At 52.1% G+C, this 12,744-nt stretch overlaps 1 protein-coding gene across 5 annotated transcripts in view; it reads right to left on the reverse strand.

The window, feature by feature from the left end:
* DOT1L (DOT1 like histone lysine methyltransferase) overlaps positions 1-12,713 on the reverse strand; it is a 69,653-nt gene extending 56,940 nt beyond the window's left edge. For 2 of the 5 annotated variants that reach the window (XM_027703073.1, XM_027703072.1), the window contains exon 1: positions 12,556-12,712. In XM_027703073.1, coding sequence (XP_027558874.1) covers positions 12,556-12,636 — 81 coding nt within the window. In that variant the 5' untranslated portion in view covers positions 12,637-12,712. Of the gene's footprint in view, positions 1-12,555 lie in introns of all 5 variants that reach the window. The other 3 variants (XM_027703074.1, XM_027703075.1, XM_027703077.1) reach the window with 3 other exon arrangements.
* Between the last annotated feature and the right edge of the window lie 31 nt (positions 12,714-12,744).

The following is a 12,744-nucleotide window of genomic DNA, read 5'->3' on the forward strand; positions in this document are numbered from 1 at the left end:
AGCCCAGCCCATCCCTCATGGAATCCCACGTGCAGAGGCCCTTTGGCCCAGGCTCAAGAAGCCTCAGTGTTCTGTTCTCAGTCACGAGAGCTGCCACGGTGCTCCCTGTCACGAAGAGCAGCTCCATTCACCCTCCGGAGCTCCAGGCTGCTCCCCCCTCCCTCCCACAGCTCCCTACGTGCTGCTCCCTGGCCTGGCTGTACTTCCCAATGTTCCTGAATTTATGTTGCTTGGGATGCCCTTGGAATCCTCAGAGCCACATAAATGGGAGCTTTTCATGAGACAAGCCCTTATCTCCCTGAGGTGGAAAGTGTTTAAAGAGTTGCAATCTGGGGTAATTATTGGCACTGCCCAAAGCTGTTCACAAGTTTAAAACAAACCAGACTCAAACAGGCTGAGCTGTTGCAGCCAATTCCTCTCCAGCTGAACTTCTTGCAGAGTTCTGACTTTCCAACATAAAGGTTCAGTTTCATATTAAAACGTGAGTTCCTGGGGAAAGTTCAGCAGTTTCTGCCAGTTTTCATTGGGGAAAAAAGAATAACAGAAAGGAAGCACTTTTGAGAAAGTCACTTAAAGGAGAATCCAACTTTCTATGGAAAGCAGTGGAATGCAGTTCCAGCCAGTTCCCATTCTTACACCAACTTTCTCCATCCACATGTTCCTACAACTCCAGTCCCAGGAGTTTGGAGCCAGGAACACACCCAGAGCTGTTCCTGCAGGCACAGCAGTGCCCAGGAGCCCCCAGCACACACAGAGCCCTCCCACACACCCCCCTGTCGCCCCTCAGCCACCAGGATCCATTTCAGGGGTTTGATCTTTCCCTTCACCTCCTCATAAAAAAGAAACCTTTTGCATCTTGCAGCTACAAAAGGCCCCAATCTGTGATTTAAAGGCCAAATAAGGCAGTGCCCCAAAGCTCTTCCCAAATATGTATGTTCAGGCAGCCACTACCACTTTCTATAACCATAGTCTTTGTCTGCTAATCCCAACTAAAACATCATCAATATAAGCATAAGAAAACTAAAGCAGCCTCAATATTACATATTATATAGAGAGATCAGCCTGCATGACATGACCAGTACCAGACCCAGCTCAGCTCTCTGCATAACTTTGTTCTACAAAGCACCAAATTCCTAATAAAACCAGCTAAATCTGACACTGTGCTGCAGAACAAGAGCAAAGTAAATTGAAAATTAGAGTTTGCTACATTTCTGCCACAAGGTGGAAGTTGTAATTTGTAATTCCCCCAGCGTGGATGGTTTGGTTACATCAGTTTTTCGAGTTAACACCCCCTAAAGTATCTAAATGGCAGGATTTTGATATAATTCTGTGTTCCAGTACCACATCCCAGACTCCTGGGTGTATTTCTACAGGACTAGTTATCTCACAGTGCAACAATCCAGAGTCTAAAGCCAATTTCTAACCTAAAGCAACATTTTTTAACTGGTTCTGTGTTTCTTCCTCAAACACAAAGAACGTGTTCAATTAAATTGGGTAGCAGACATTGCCTGGAGCAAGAAACACCCCCCTGGTGCCCTTCCAAATTTACATCTTTTTATATTTAGGTTCTTCTTGTGAGACTGTGCTTGTCTTTGGGATGAGACTGAGTTGGGGCTTGGGGGTGAACACTATTTTTCTACATTTCATTTCCCCGGGGACGGAGTTTGGAACAACCCGGGACAGTGGAAGGTGTCCCTGCCCATGGCAGGGGGTGGGACTGGATGGGCTTTAAGGTCCCTCCCAACCCAACCCATTCTGGGATTCCAGGATTCCAGGAAAGTGGGATCCCTGTGGGATCTGATCACCTGCACAGGAAAGGCAGCAAAAAGGCAGCCCGAAAAAAAACCCACAAACCTGAGGGGTGAACAAATGGTTTGAAAATCTGGATGAGCTCTTGAAAAACCAAAGGAAAAAAGGAAATACAGCTCAGGTCCCTTCAGCCTTTCGCTCTCACAGCACCACACACAGACCTTTAAACCCCTTTATCTCCTCTCCAGAGACAGAATATGCGTTTCTGAGCCCAGCTTTGGCTGCCCAGACTAAACTGTCCCACAGCAGAAGCAACCTCTACCCTTGCACAGCCAGTTCAGTTCACCAGATCACACCTGCACCCCCAAAAGCAAAACCAGGTGACCAAAGCAGCTCTTCAGAAAGGTGCAAAGAGCCGACAAGTGTCCCTTTGTCCAGGGTGTGATGTGAGAAGCGAAGGTGAAACAACGCAGTTACAAACAAATCACCGCCGACACTTGCACCCGTTAATGAGCTGCTTTAACACCATCCCAGCACTCCAGCCCCGGCACAGCTCCTCCCCAGCCCCAAACACTGACCCCAGTCAGGGATTAACAGAAGTCATTGGGATTTGCCAAATTCTGATCTCCAAACGATCCATTTAACTCGGAAAACAAAAGAGGTCAGTCCCACCGGCCCCTGGCTTTAAACAACAGCCTGGTTGCCTGCAGTGGCAGCTCTCTCCACAGGCAGCAGTCCATAAATCCAAGGGAGAGGAGGATGTTACAGCTGGAGACAAGATGGTGAGCAGAGATCAAAAAGATGGATTAGGAAAAGCCAATCAATCTTGCAGAAGGCTGGTGGGACAAGTGCCTCTTTAATGCCCCTCTCCTCCCTCCATCTGGGGAGGAGGATCAGCATTTCCCAGGCACCAAGAAAAGCACCGTGGGCTCCTGCAGCTGCGGCTTCCCCGGGAGCCAGGACAGCCTCCGGCATTCCGGGTGGCACAGGGATGGCCCGGCAGACCACAGACTGCAGCCTGGCAGGAGTTTGTGTTTCATCTCCCCCGGGGTTTAACTTCCTTTACACCTCGCCCAGAAAGAGCCACCGGCACACGGAGCGTGTCCGTGGCCAACACACCTCCACGGGCTTCCCGGGGGCCTGGGAAAAGCCAAACCCACGGGAATTCCAGCTGCTGAACAAAGGGGAGATCTCGGGCTCCCTGCCCTGCCAGCTCTGCCTTCCAGCACTTGGCATTTTAAGGTCTTTGCCTGGTGCTTAAATACCAGTTACACCTTGAGTGAGGGGAGGTCTGCTCCACCCAGTACTTCATGTTGGATAGACAGGCTTGGGGCACCAGATTTCATCCCAAATCAAGACTGTGCCATTCACCTTCCACAGCTACAACCAAAGCACGAGATCTCTTACAAGTGAGACCAAAAGCCTTCTCTGAACCACCCAATTACTGCTGTTCCCTCAATCAAGAAATCACAAGGCCATCCACAAGAATACATATATATTGGGATGTATCCAAAGAGACCTCCTGCAGAGAACAGCTTGTGTCCATACTTTTCCTCCCAGCCCCAGAGAAGAAAAGACAAGGAAGGGCTTTAAAATGTAGTCTTGGTAGCTCATCTCCCCCACAGCAAGAGGCAGAAAAGGCTGATGGAGTTCCAGCAGTCTGTAAGTTTATCACCACACAAAACTAAATGGAAAATGTGGAGGACACTATGGCCTCTTTAATAAGGACATTAAAAGAAAAGAAAATGTTGGCCCAAGATCCAAAATATACTAAAAATCACCAAGATAAAGGCAAAAGGCAAAGAGGCTGCAGACTGCTCTGGATAATCACTTAGCGTGGCTGCACCAGGGACCTGCAGCTCCCTGAGCCCCAATAGCACGGGGCTGCCTCTGCACACAGCAATTCCAACTGTTGCTACGGACACTGCTCACAGCCGGCAGGGAATGGTTCCCAAGGTACCTGCAGGAGGGGCTGCAGAAACACATTACCGGGCAATCAGGCTGCAGGAGTGGCCAAGGCAGCAGCCGGGCAGGACAGGACCCACCGGCTCCATCTGCATGAGCCAGACACCAGGAGGAGAAACACAGGCTGGTCACCAAAACAATGGTTCTGTGAAAATGCACAGGGGAATGCAATTCTTGTGGTACAACAGGACCCTCACTGGTACCTGCTGTTGCCCTCCCAGTGCAGTTTGAGGTGATGCCACTGTTCCCACAGCAGGGCAGCCGGAGGGAGCTGGGGTGATCCCATGTGCACATGAACACAGCTCTTGCTTGTCCTGGGACAGAGGGAACTGCTGGGCTTTCACTCTAGGGAACCAGGAAGGCACTTCACAGACAGTTTAACCCCACACAGCCACCTGCTCTGCCACCACTTCCCCAAAACCCCCTCTTGCTTTGGGCCAGCAGTGCCTGTGCTCACACACAAAGGCAGGGGAGGCCTAAGCTAAGACTAAACTAAACCTCTGCGGTGTTTTGGTTCCCAGTTCAGCCCAGTAGTAACAAACCCACCGTTCTGAGGGTGAGGGCAGCTCACACAGCCATGGCAGGAGTCGTTTGTACCTGCACATGTCCCAGCCACAAACTGTCACCTCCCCAGGAACCCCAAAAGAGAAATAACCTCCCTGCAGCAGCGACTGGGGAGCACAAAACATCTCTGGTCTGACATCTCTACTCACTCTGACAGAACAAATCCTCATGGGAAACCCAGGGAAGGGGTACTGCTGGCAGAAACCATCACCCAGTCCCAAAACTGCTGGTGCTGAGGGCAGCCACCATCTCTCTCTCCACCCCACAGTCTCCCCACAGCCTGGGTGGGTGCCGGGAGGAACCTCATGGAATCTCTTCAGTCACCTGATCCCACACCCTGCAAGGAAAACTGGCAGCCAAAGGGAAGCTCCTGCAGACAACACCACCTTAAACAACCACCTCACATTCTGAAAGGCAACTCAGCCTTGGACAGCTCAGAAATCCTGCTCCTACATAACACACACAAATATTCTACAGATCAGAAATCAGCAATAAAAATTTGAACTCTTTCTGAACCCACCAGGCTCCTAAAGAAAGGTGTTTTGTGAGGGACAAAAGTGAACTATGAATGGATATGGTTTTTCTTCCATAAGCTCCAAACTGTGGAGCAGAGCAGGGATCCAGTGCAGGTTCTGAACAGACAATATCAAATCCCAACCACTTTTTACAAGCTTCTACTTTAAATCCTTGTAAGTGTGATCACAAACACAGCAATGACCATTTGTTGTAGTAAGCAGGGATGGAAACCAAAGCAGGATCCACACAGACTCCAAACCCAGCTCCAGAGGGTCAGAGGCCACCCTGAGACACCCTCTGATCTCCCAGGTCTTGCTGCCAACAGATATGGAAACCAGAGGGAATCACCTAATCCCAATGGAAATCCAGCTTCATTCATCCAGGAATGAAAGAGCAGTCTCCAAAGCTCACAGTTTTTAGAGTTTCAGAAGTTTACACTGCCAAACAATAATATTGCTGAGCCCTAAGAAGTAAATGACATTAATGTCAAAACCTCAGGAAACTGCCCTTCACACTCACAGAAAATATCACAAAAATAGTATTAAAATCCATTCATTTTCTACTAAGGAACTTGCTGAGAACTTTCTGTGGCGTTTGGTTTGTTAAAGTTTCCAATGCTTCATTAACCTGCCTTCAGTAGCTCCTGAGATTTTTCATCCAACACTGAAAAGTCCTTTCAGTGCAAATTTTTAGAAGACTCTCATTCACTCATGAAATGAAACAAACCAAAACACTCTGAACAGGAACTTTGTCGTTATTCACAGATCTGGACCCATCTATGAAACCATCATTTCCTGCTGCAAAATATACTCACCCTCTTCCTATGCTCTAAAAATAGTCCCTACTCAGCTTGATATCTATAGCAGCATGTGGCCAATTCTGTATATTCAGCTTTGTTTCTTGTTCCTCCTCAGAGTTAGTTTTGTCTTTAATAATCACCATGAAAATAAATATATTATGTTCACAATATGAACTTTTCCTCCTCCTATGGATCTTTCTGTTAGGAAGGAGAAAATAAATTAAGCAAAAATATGTTGAGATGCTTTATGATTATCAATCTGTGATAAAGACACTGTAAGGGACAAAAAAACACCCCTCACCCTTGGTCCTTGTGTTGATCATTACAGTGCAAAGCTTTAATCAGACAGTTAAAGGTTAACTCAGAGCAGGAAGGGAAAAAAAAACAAGTCAGTGTGAAAGGAGGAAAAGAAAGAAGGAAGAGAACAAAATAGACATATGGATGTCTGGGGAGAAGGGTGATTAAATTCCCCATAAATCTCACATAGCAAGAGGTAAGATATTTTGCCTAAATTCCCAGGAGGGACACAATTCAGTCCCATATCTGAGACTTGAAAGGATAATCATCTCCATAGATAATCAGGCTGCCAGGGAGGACTAGAACTGGGGCTGCTCCTGGTGGTACCAACTTCCCTTGGCACCCTGAGAGCTTCCAGTGCTGTGTCCCACTGGGACTGATGGGTGAGTTTGTAGGTGGATAAACTGGAATTGTCTGAGCTGGAACTTTGGCCAGGACAGGCACATTAATCCTCACTCATCTGCTGATGGGAAAAAAAATGGGAAAAAACAAGTGATCTTGGACAGCTACTCTGTCTTCCAACAGTCACCTTTCAGATAAATAAGTTACATGGAAAAATAAAGACTAGTGTGGTCTTGAGATGCACGACAAGAGAACAGCTTCCACTTTTCAGCCAGAAATACTGGGGGGAAAAGTGCCTGTTAAGTGAACTCATGATTTATCTTGTATCCAACGGGTCAGAGCTCGGAACAAAAGCCAGTCTGAGAACTGAACAAGCACCGATTGTCACCCGGGGCAAGTTATACTTCAAAGGGTAAAGCCCCGAAGGAAACTGCTCCTCTGTGCTCCCCACGTGCTGCACAATTAACCACCGTGCTGCACAATTGAACACCACGGGGCTCGCCTGCCTCCCCCCCAGGAGCACATTTGGGGTCCCTGTGGCTCTGGGGAGAACACAACGGGCAGAGAAAATGATGCAACTGTGCCAACTCTGTCATTTGTTTGTGTAGATTTGCCGGGCAGAAGAGAAACTCAAATGCTTTTGGAATTCCCGAGTCATTATCGCCCAGTTTTGCCCCACTCCAGATGTTTTTACAACCGGGGAGGGCAGAGGGGTGTTGAAAAAATCAGAAGTTTGATGATGCTTTCAGACCTTTCCTTGACTAGAGAAGTTTCTCTAAGTGATTAGTCATCCCCGCAAACATTTCCCAACGAGCTGCATCACCAGCATCTCCCAGCTCGGAGAAATCCCCTCGGCTCTGCCACCGCAGCCGAATCGCTGGGCGATTACTCAGGGGGTGAGGAGGCTTTGCCTGGCAAAGGCAGAGCAACAGTTTCCCCCGCTGCCACCCCCTCCCCGGCACGGCCCCGGGCAGGCGGTGACTCACATTTCAGAGCAGGGCGGGGGGGCCACGCTCTGCAAACACTGCTACATTTTTTTCCAGCGCAGATATTTCCCGCGATCCGGTTCCCAGGGCCGCCCCACACACACGGATCCCACGGGCACCGCGTTCCCAGCTGCCGGCGGTGACTCAGGGGGGCTTCACCGCGACCCCCCCCCGTACATCCCACCCGCTCCCTCCGGCACAAACCCATCCCGGGGAAAAAAGAGAGAGGCACGTGCAAAACGTGAGGCTGTTTTCCATCGGCTCAGAGCGGAGGATGGAATGAGGATGGGATGGATGTGTGCAGGGGAAATGGCAAGGGGCAGGGGGCGTCGGACCACCCTCAGCAGCTCCAACCCCAAGGGAACGATTTAGCTCCAATTTAGGACCTTCCCAAATTGATCTACAACATCGTGCCACGGCTCTCGACCTGCCCAGCTGCCTGGGAAGGCAAAGTTACTCATCAGAGAAACTTCCCAGGAAAGCCGAGTGACACACACACACACACACACACACACACACACACAAAAAAAGGATGAAACTCCCAAACAAGGTCTGTTATTCATCTCTCCTGTTGACCTTTCGTTTCAAAGGTGATGCTCCTCACTGGGCTGTGATTTTCATTATCACGGCCTGCCCTTGAGCTTTCCCTGCACAGCACATTCCTCTGGTGACAGAATGGTATCAGCTGGATCAGGACAGTGGAGACAGGGGCAAAAACCCACCACAGACACACTCTGCACCCCCCAGCCTGTACAAAGTGCAGCAGCACCATGTTTGTACCCCATTACTGCCAGGAGCAGCCACGCACCTCTCCACGTGCGGGGTGATGCTCTGACAACACTCAATTAGAAAATGAGAATTTTCTTGCCATCACAGCTGAGTGGAAAGTCAGCAGCAACAAGGAGGAACACAGACAAAACAATGAATTATTCAAGCCAGACTTCTCGTCCCAGTTGCTAATTTGGAGGTTTAGGCTTGAGCAGCTCAGGGTAGAGGCACCTGACTCTGGTAAGATGTGCACAGGGGCACGAGCAGGACTGTCCCCTCCTGGCCCAGAGGAAGAGGAAGGGAACAAAACTGGTAGAAGATTAAAAAAATGGTATTAACATATGGTAAATATGGCAGAAGCTAAATAAGTTCTTTTCTGTGAGGGTGGTGAGGCCCTGGCACAGGTTGCCCAGAGCAGCTGTGGCTGCCCCATCCCTGGAAGGGTCCAAGGCCAGGTTGGATCAAAGGAGCAACCTGGGCTAGTGGAGGTGTCCCTGCCCATGGCAGGGGGTGGAGTGAGATGAGCTTTAAGGTCCCTCCCAAACCAAACCATTCTATAACTCTATACCCAGAGCAAGACCCTCCTGGGATCCCCAGGGGCTTCCCCCCCAGCAGCCTGGGCTGCAGGAGGAGTTGCCAGGGGCTGTCACTGCACAGATCCTCGGCCCTCACGAGTCAAACAGGGAGGGGGGAACACGACACACGAAGATCTCACGCACACAGAGGCTTCCAGTCACCTTTTGGGGGATTGCCATTCACCAGGGAACAGAGCACAGCACGGGCAGATGCCTCATTCTGAAACTTGAAAGGACTTGCTCACTATTGGCCGTGACAGGCACTGAGTCACAGCCAGTGAAGGACACGGTGTCTCAGCCACTCCAAGCCACCACCTGGCTGTACCTCCTGTCCCCTGTGTCACCACTGACTGTGATCAGTGCAAGCCTTAAGAAGAGGAGATAAAAGAGCCCTGCTGTCCTCTCTCTGACAGCCAGCAAACAGGCTTTTCCACATTCACCAACTCGAGTGGTGCAACACGGTGCAGTCCAGCAAACATCGATTTTGGGGACAATTATCAGCTTGAGCAGCTCTGAACCTCCAGTTGCTCAGTTCTGTGTACATACAGTCCCTCACTCGTGCCACAGATGTATCAGCAGAACTGGGCAACACCAAGTTGTAGAGCTGATCCAGAGAAAAAAAAAAAGAAAAAACCCACACACAAAAAAACCCCAAAATGCCCCACAGCACCCCACAGGCCTTTTTCCCTCCCCCACAGGCAGCAGGCTGGGACTCTAAGCAGGAACTTGTCAAGAGGAGTTCAAAGTCCAACCTGAGACACCTCACAGATCAGGCAGAGCTTATCATGGTACGACAAAATCCCCATGTTTAAACCTAACCCAGATTCAGCTTTAACTATAGTAAAAGTCCGAGACAAGAGCATGAACCATTTTAAGGAAAATTCTGTGGAAAAAACCTAAATATCTCCAGTCTTAGAACCAAACAGAACTTCACCTGTTGTCTCCATCAGATGTAAGTAATGAGTACGAAGTTGTGCACAGCAATATTTGAGGTACCACTACAAACACCACCCCCACGGGCAGCAGCCTGTTTAAACCACCTGGACCCATTAACTCTCAACTAAATGCTTTCTTTATCCGGGCCTGTATCTCGCCCAGCACCAAAATGCAAATGTTCATCCCATATCAGTGGTCTCTGACAAGCCGAGCCCGGCAGAAGGCAGGGCAGGTACGTGGGGCCGGAGGAGTTAAGTGGAGCACAAAGGAGTACAACTCACCCCGGCTCTGATTAAGCGGGGCAGTCACCGCCACAGAGGTCAGCATCAGAAAATATTTCGTGAGTCATGAGGAGAGCTTACTCACCGTGCACCAGTCAACTTACTCATCGCAGTGTGGCACGGCCAGCACGGCTCGGCACGGCCTCCCCGGGGCACCGCGGCCTCTCCTCGGAGCCGGCGGAAGGCGGGGGAAGAGCCGCACTTTCGGTTTTGTGTGGAAGCCAGTGGGAGGCTGGAGCTGCTCCGCCACCGCTCTCCCCTCCCACGGCCCTAATTACACTCGGAGGGAAATACGTGTTTCACATCAGCCTCCCCGGCTCTTTTAGCGTCCCAACGAGCCCGGCAGCCGGGCTATTATGCGGGCTCGGCAGCCTGAGGAGACCCCACTTTTCCTATTAGACGAGAAATAAGCAGCAGCCCGGCAATAGAGAGCCACGGTATTAATGCAGGCACCCATTAATAGGGGAGATCAGCCTTTTACGCGGCAGCACCGACGCCGCTAATTTAAGATGTAGTAAGAGCATAAAAATAGCCGAGTTACTCAAGGCAGGGTTACATCACCCCACGGAACCCGTCACGCAGCAGGTTTACAATACACAGCCTCGGATGTTGGGAAAGATGATTCCCTGCCAGTCCTGCTGCTCTCACCAAAAATAACCCGCCAGGACCCTGAGCTTCCCCTCCAGCTCCCTCTGGAAAACACACCTAACTTCCAACAGGAAACAGCAAGAATGCTGCTAAATAAAACCACCTGAAGCATGTTTTCCCCCCCCACACTCAGGTATCCCACCTTGCTCGCTCAGAACCACACAGCAGCACGAGTGGTGAAACTAAGAAATGTTGTGCTTACGTCAAAGAGAGCCGAGCTCTCAAACCAAACCGCCTCGGTGCTGCCGGGGAAGCACGTCTGCAGTTCAGCAGAGCACAATGTCAGCAGGCCACGGGCAGAGGGATTTGCTCCCAAAGCTCCAGGGTTCACGTGTGTGCGAGGCACGCGTGTCCCCGCCCGCAGCCCGACCTGCTCCCCAGAGCTGCAGGGAGGGACATCGGAGGGCTCCAGATGAACCGGGCGCTCGTGAATGACTGTGGGAAAGCCGGCAGTGGGAAGGGGACACTTTAAGGGCAGGACGTTTGGGGTGTTTCTCGGCACATGGGGATCACCCCCCCCCCCGCATTTCTGGTTAAGGAGAAGAAATTAATTCCCCAGAATTTCCTCTTCTTCTGGGGTAGAAATTCTATGTGCTCTGCCATCTTCAGAACCAGCTGCTCAAGTTCTCCTGAATTAACCAAATCCTCATTTCCCATGCTGCAAAACAAACGTTTCACCCTTAAAATAAAGGGCGGGGGGTGGGGGGTCGGTTTTTTCGGTTTTTAAGCCTGTAGGGATCTTTGCGAATAGACAGAAAACCATCCCTCCCTCTCAGATTAACCCCTATCCTATGTAATCTTTAACCTCCGCCTCGCACAACCTGCCGAGGGAACACGAGTTAATATTTGGCGACGCGCAGAAAAAACCCGAACCGGTCATCGCTGTACTTTCAGTTTCTGACAATTTGAGCAGAGCGCGCGCCCGCCAACACGGCTGACAGGGAAACAGGAAAACTGCCTCCGCCAGCGCCGCCGGGCTCCGGCCCCGCACACACACGGCACCAGCCGGCACCCAGCGCCTTGGGGAAGGCAGGGACACGGCAGCAGCTCCGCAGGGCTCAGCGGAGCCCGCAGCCGTCTCCCCGGCCACGAGCGAGATATTTCTAATCGTTCACACACAAGCGCCTCGCGATTGCCAAGAGAGCGACAACATCAGCGGTATCAGCTGCCCCAGCCCGTGTGTCCCGGCGTGTTCTCACGTACCGCAGCAAAGCCTGGAACACAGGGATAATCAACAGTGCTCGGGCCAGGGGAAAATACACGGGGGGATTTTTTCCTTTACGAGGTGTTCGCTAAGGTGCTACGAGCGGGGCGAAAAACCGCTCAGGGGTTGATAGGGAGCCTACAGGCATCCAAAAATACCCTCCGGAGCCTTTCGGCTCCCGTGGGATTGTCACTAATTCGAACATGGACATTGTTATCAAGGTCACACATCGCTCGCCCGGGCTCGGCGGAAAGTCGGGCAAGTTAGGGAAAAAACGCGGCTGGGTAAGTAAGCGAGGACAAGTGACATTTTATTTGGGAGCACGAGGGCTGCGGCTGGCTCGGAATGGAGCTGGGGATAAATAAAACGGGGAGCCCCAAGGGCACGGCCGGAGGGGGGACTGGCAGCAGCCCGTGACACCCAGCGCTGGCTCCCGACCCACGAGCAGCGCTCGCCGCCGCTCATTCCCAGCCTGCGGCTGCTCCCGGGGGTCCCCGCGACCACCCGGGAACACCCATCATTCCAGCGCCGCTGCCCGGCCAGAATCCCCGCATTCCCACCCCGGCCCCGAGAAGCCCCCGGTTATTACCCGGCCACACGAGCCCAGCTCAAGGGAAAACGCGAAAACTTTTCATTAACCAGTCCTCCTCCTCCCCGCCCTTCGCTTTTAGTCAACCAATTATAAAATGAAATCGGGGATTTGACTTCCAGGGCGAGCGGCGGCGGCACCCGGGGCCGGGGCTCTGGAAGAGGCGGCGGGGGGGGGACGACCCCGGGGGGATCATCCCGGCCGAGGGAAGGGGGGGATCATCCCGATGGATCCCGGGAAGGGCCCGAGGGACGGGGGAGCGACCGGCGAGAGCCGCGGCCGGGGCAGGGCCGGGGGGCGCTGACAGGGCAGGTGCGGGGCCCGGGCCATACTCACGTAGACGGGCAGCGGCCACGGGTACACGGCGGGCTCGGCTCCCACGGGCGACTTCAGCCGCAGCTCCAGCCTCTCGCCCATGTCGGCAGCCGGAGGACGAGGCGGCGGCGGCCCCGCACCATGCTAAGAGGGGCCGGCCGGGGCGGGGTGCGGCGGCCGGGCCGGGCCGGGGGGCGTGTGCGCGGTGCG

Source organism: Neopelma chrysocephalum, unplaced genomic scaffold, assembly GCF_003984885.1.
Source record: "Neopelma chrysocephalum unplaced genomic scaffold, ASM398488v2 Primary Assembly neopelma1_201, whole genome shotgun sequence".
In the NCBI taxonomy this organism is placed as follows: domain Eukaryota; kingdom Metazoa; phylum Chordata; class Aves; order Passeriformes; family Pipridae; genus Neopelma; species Neopelma chrysocephalum.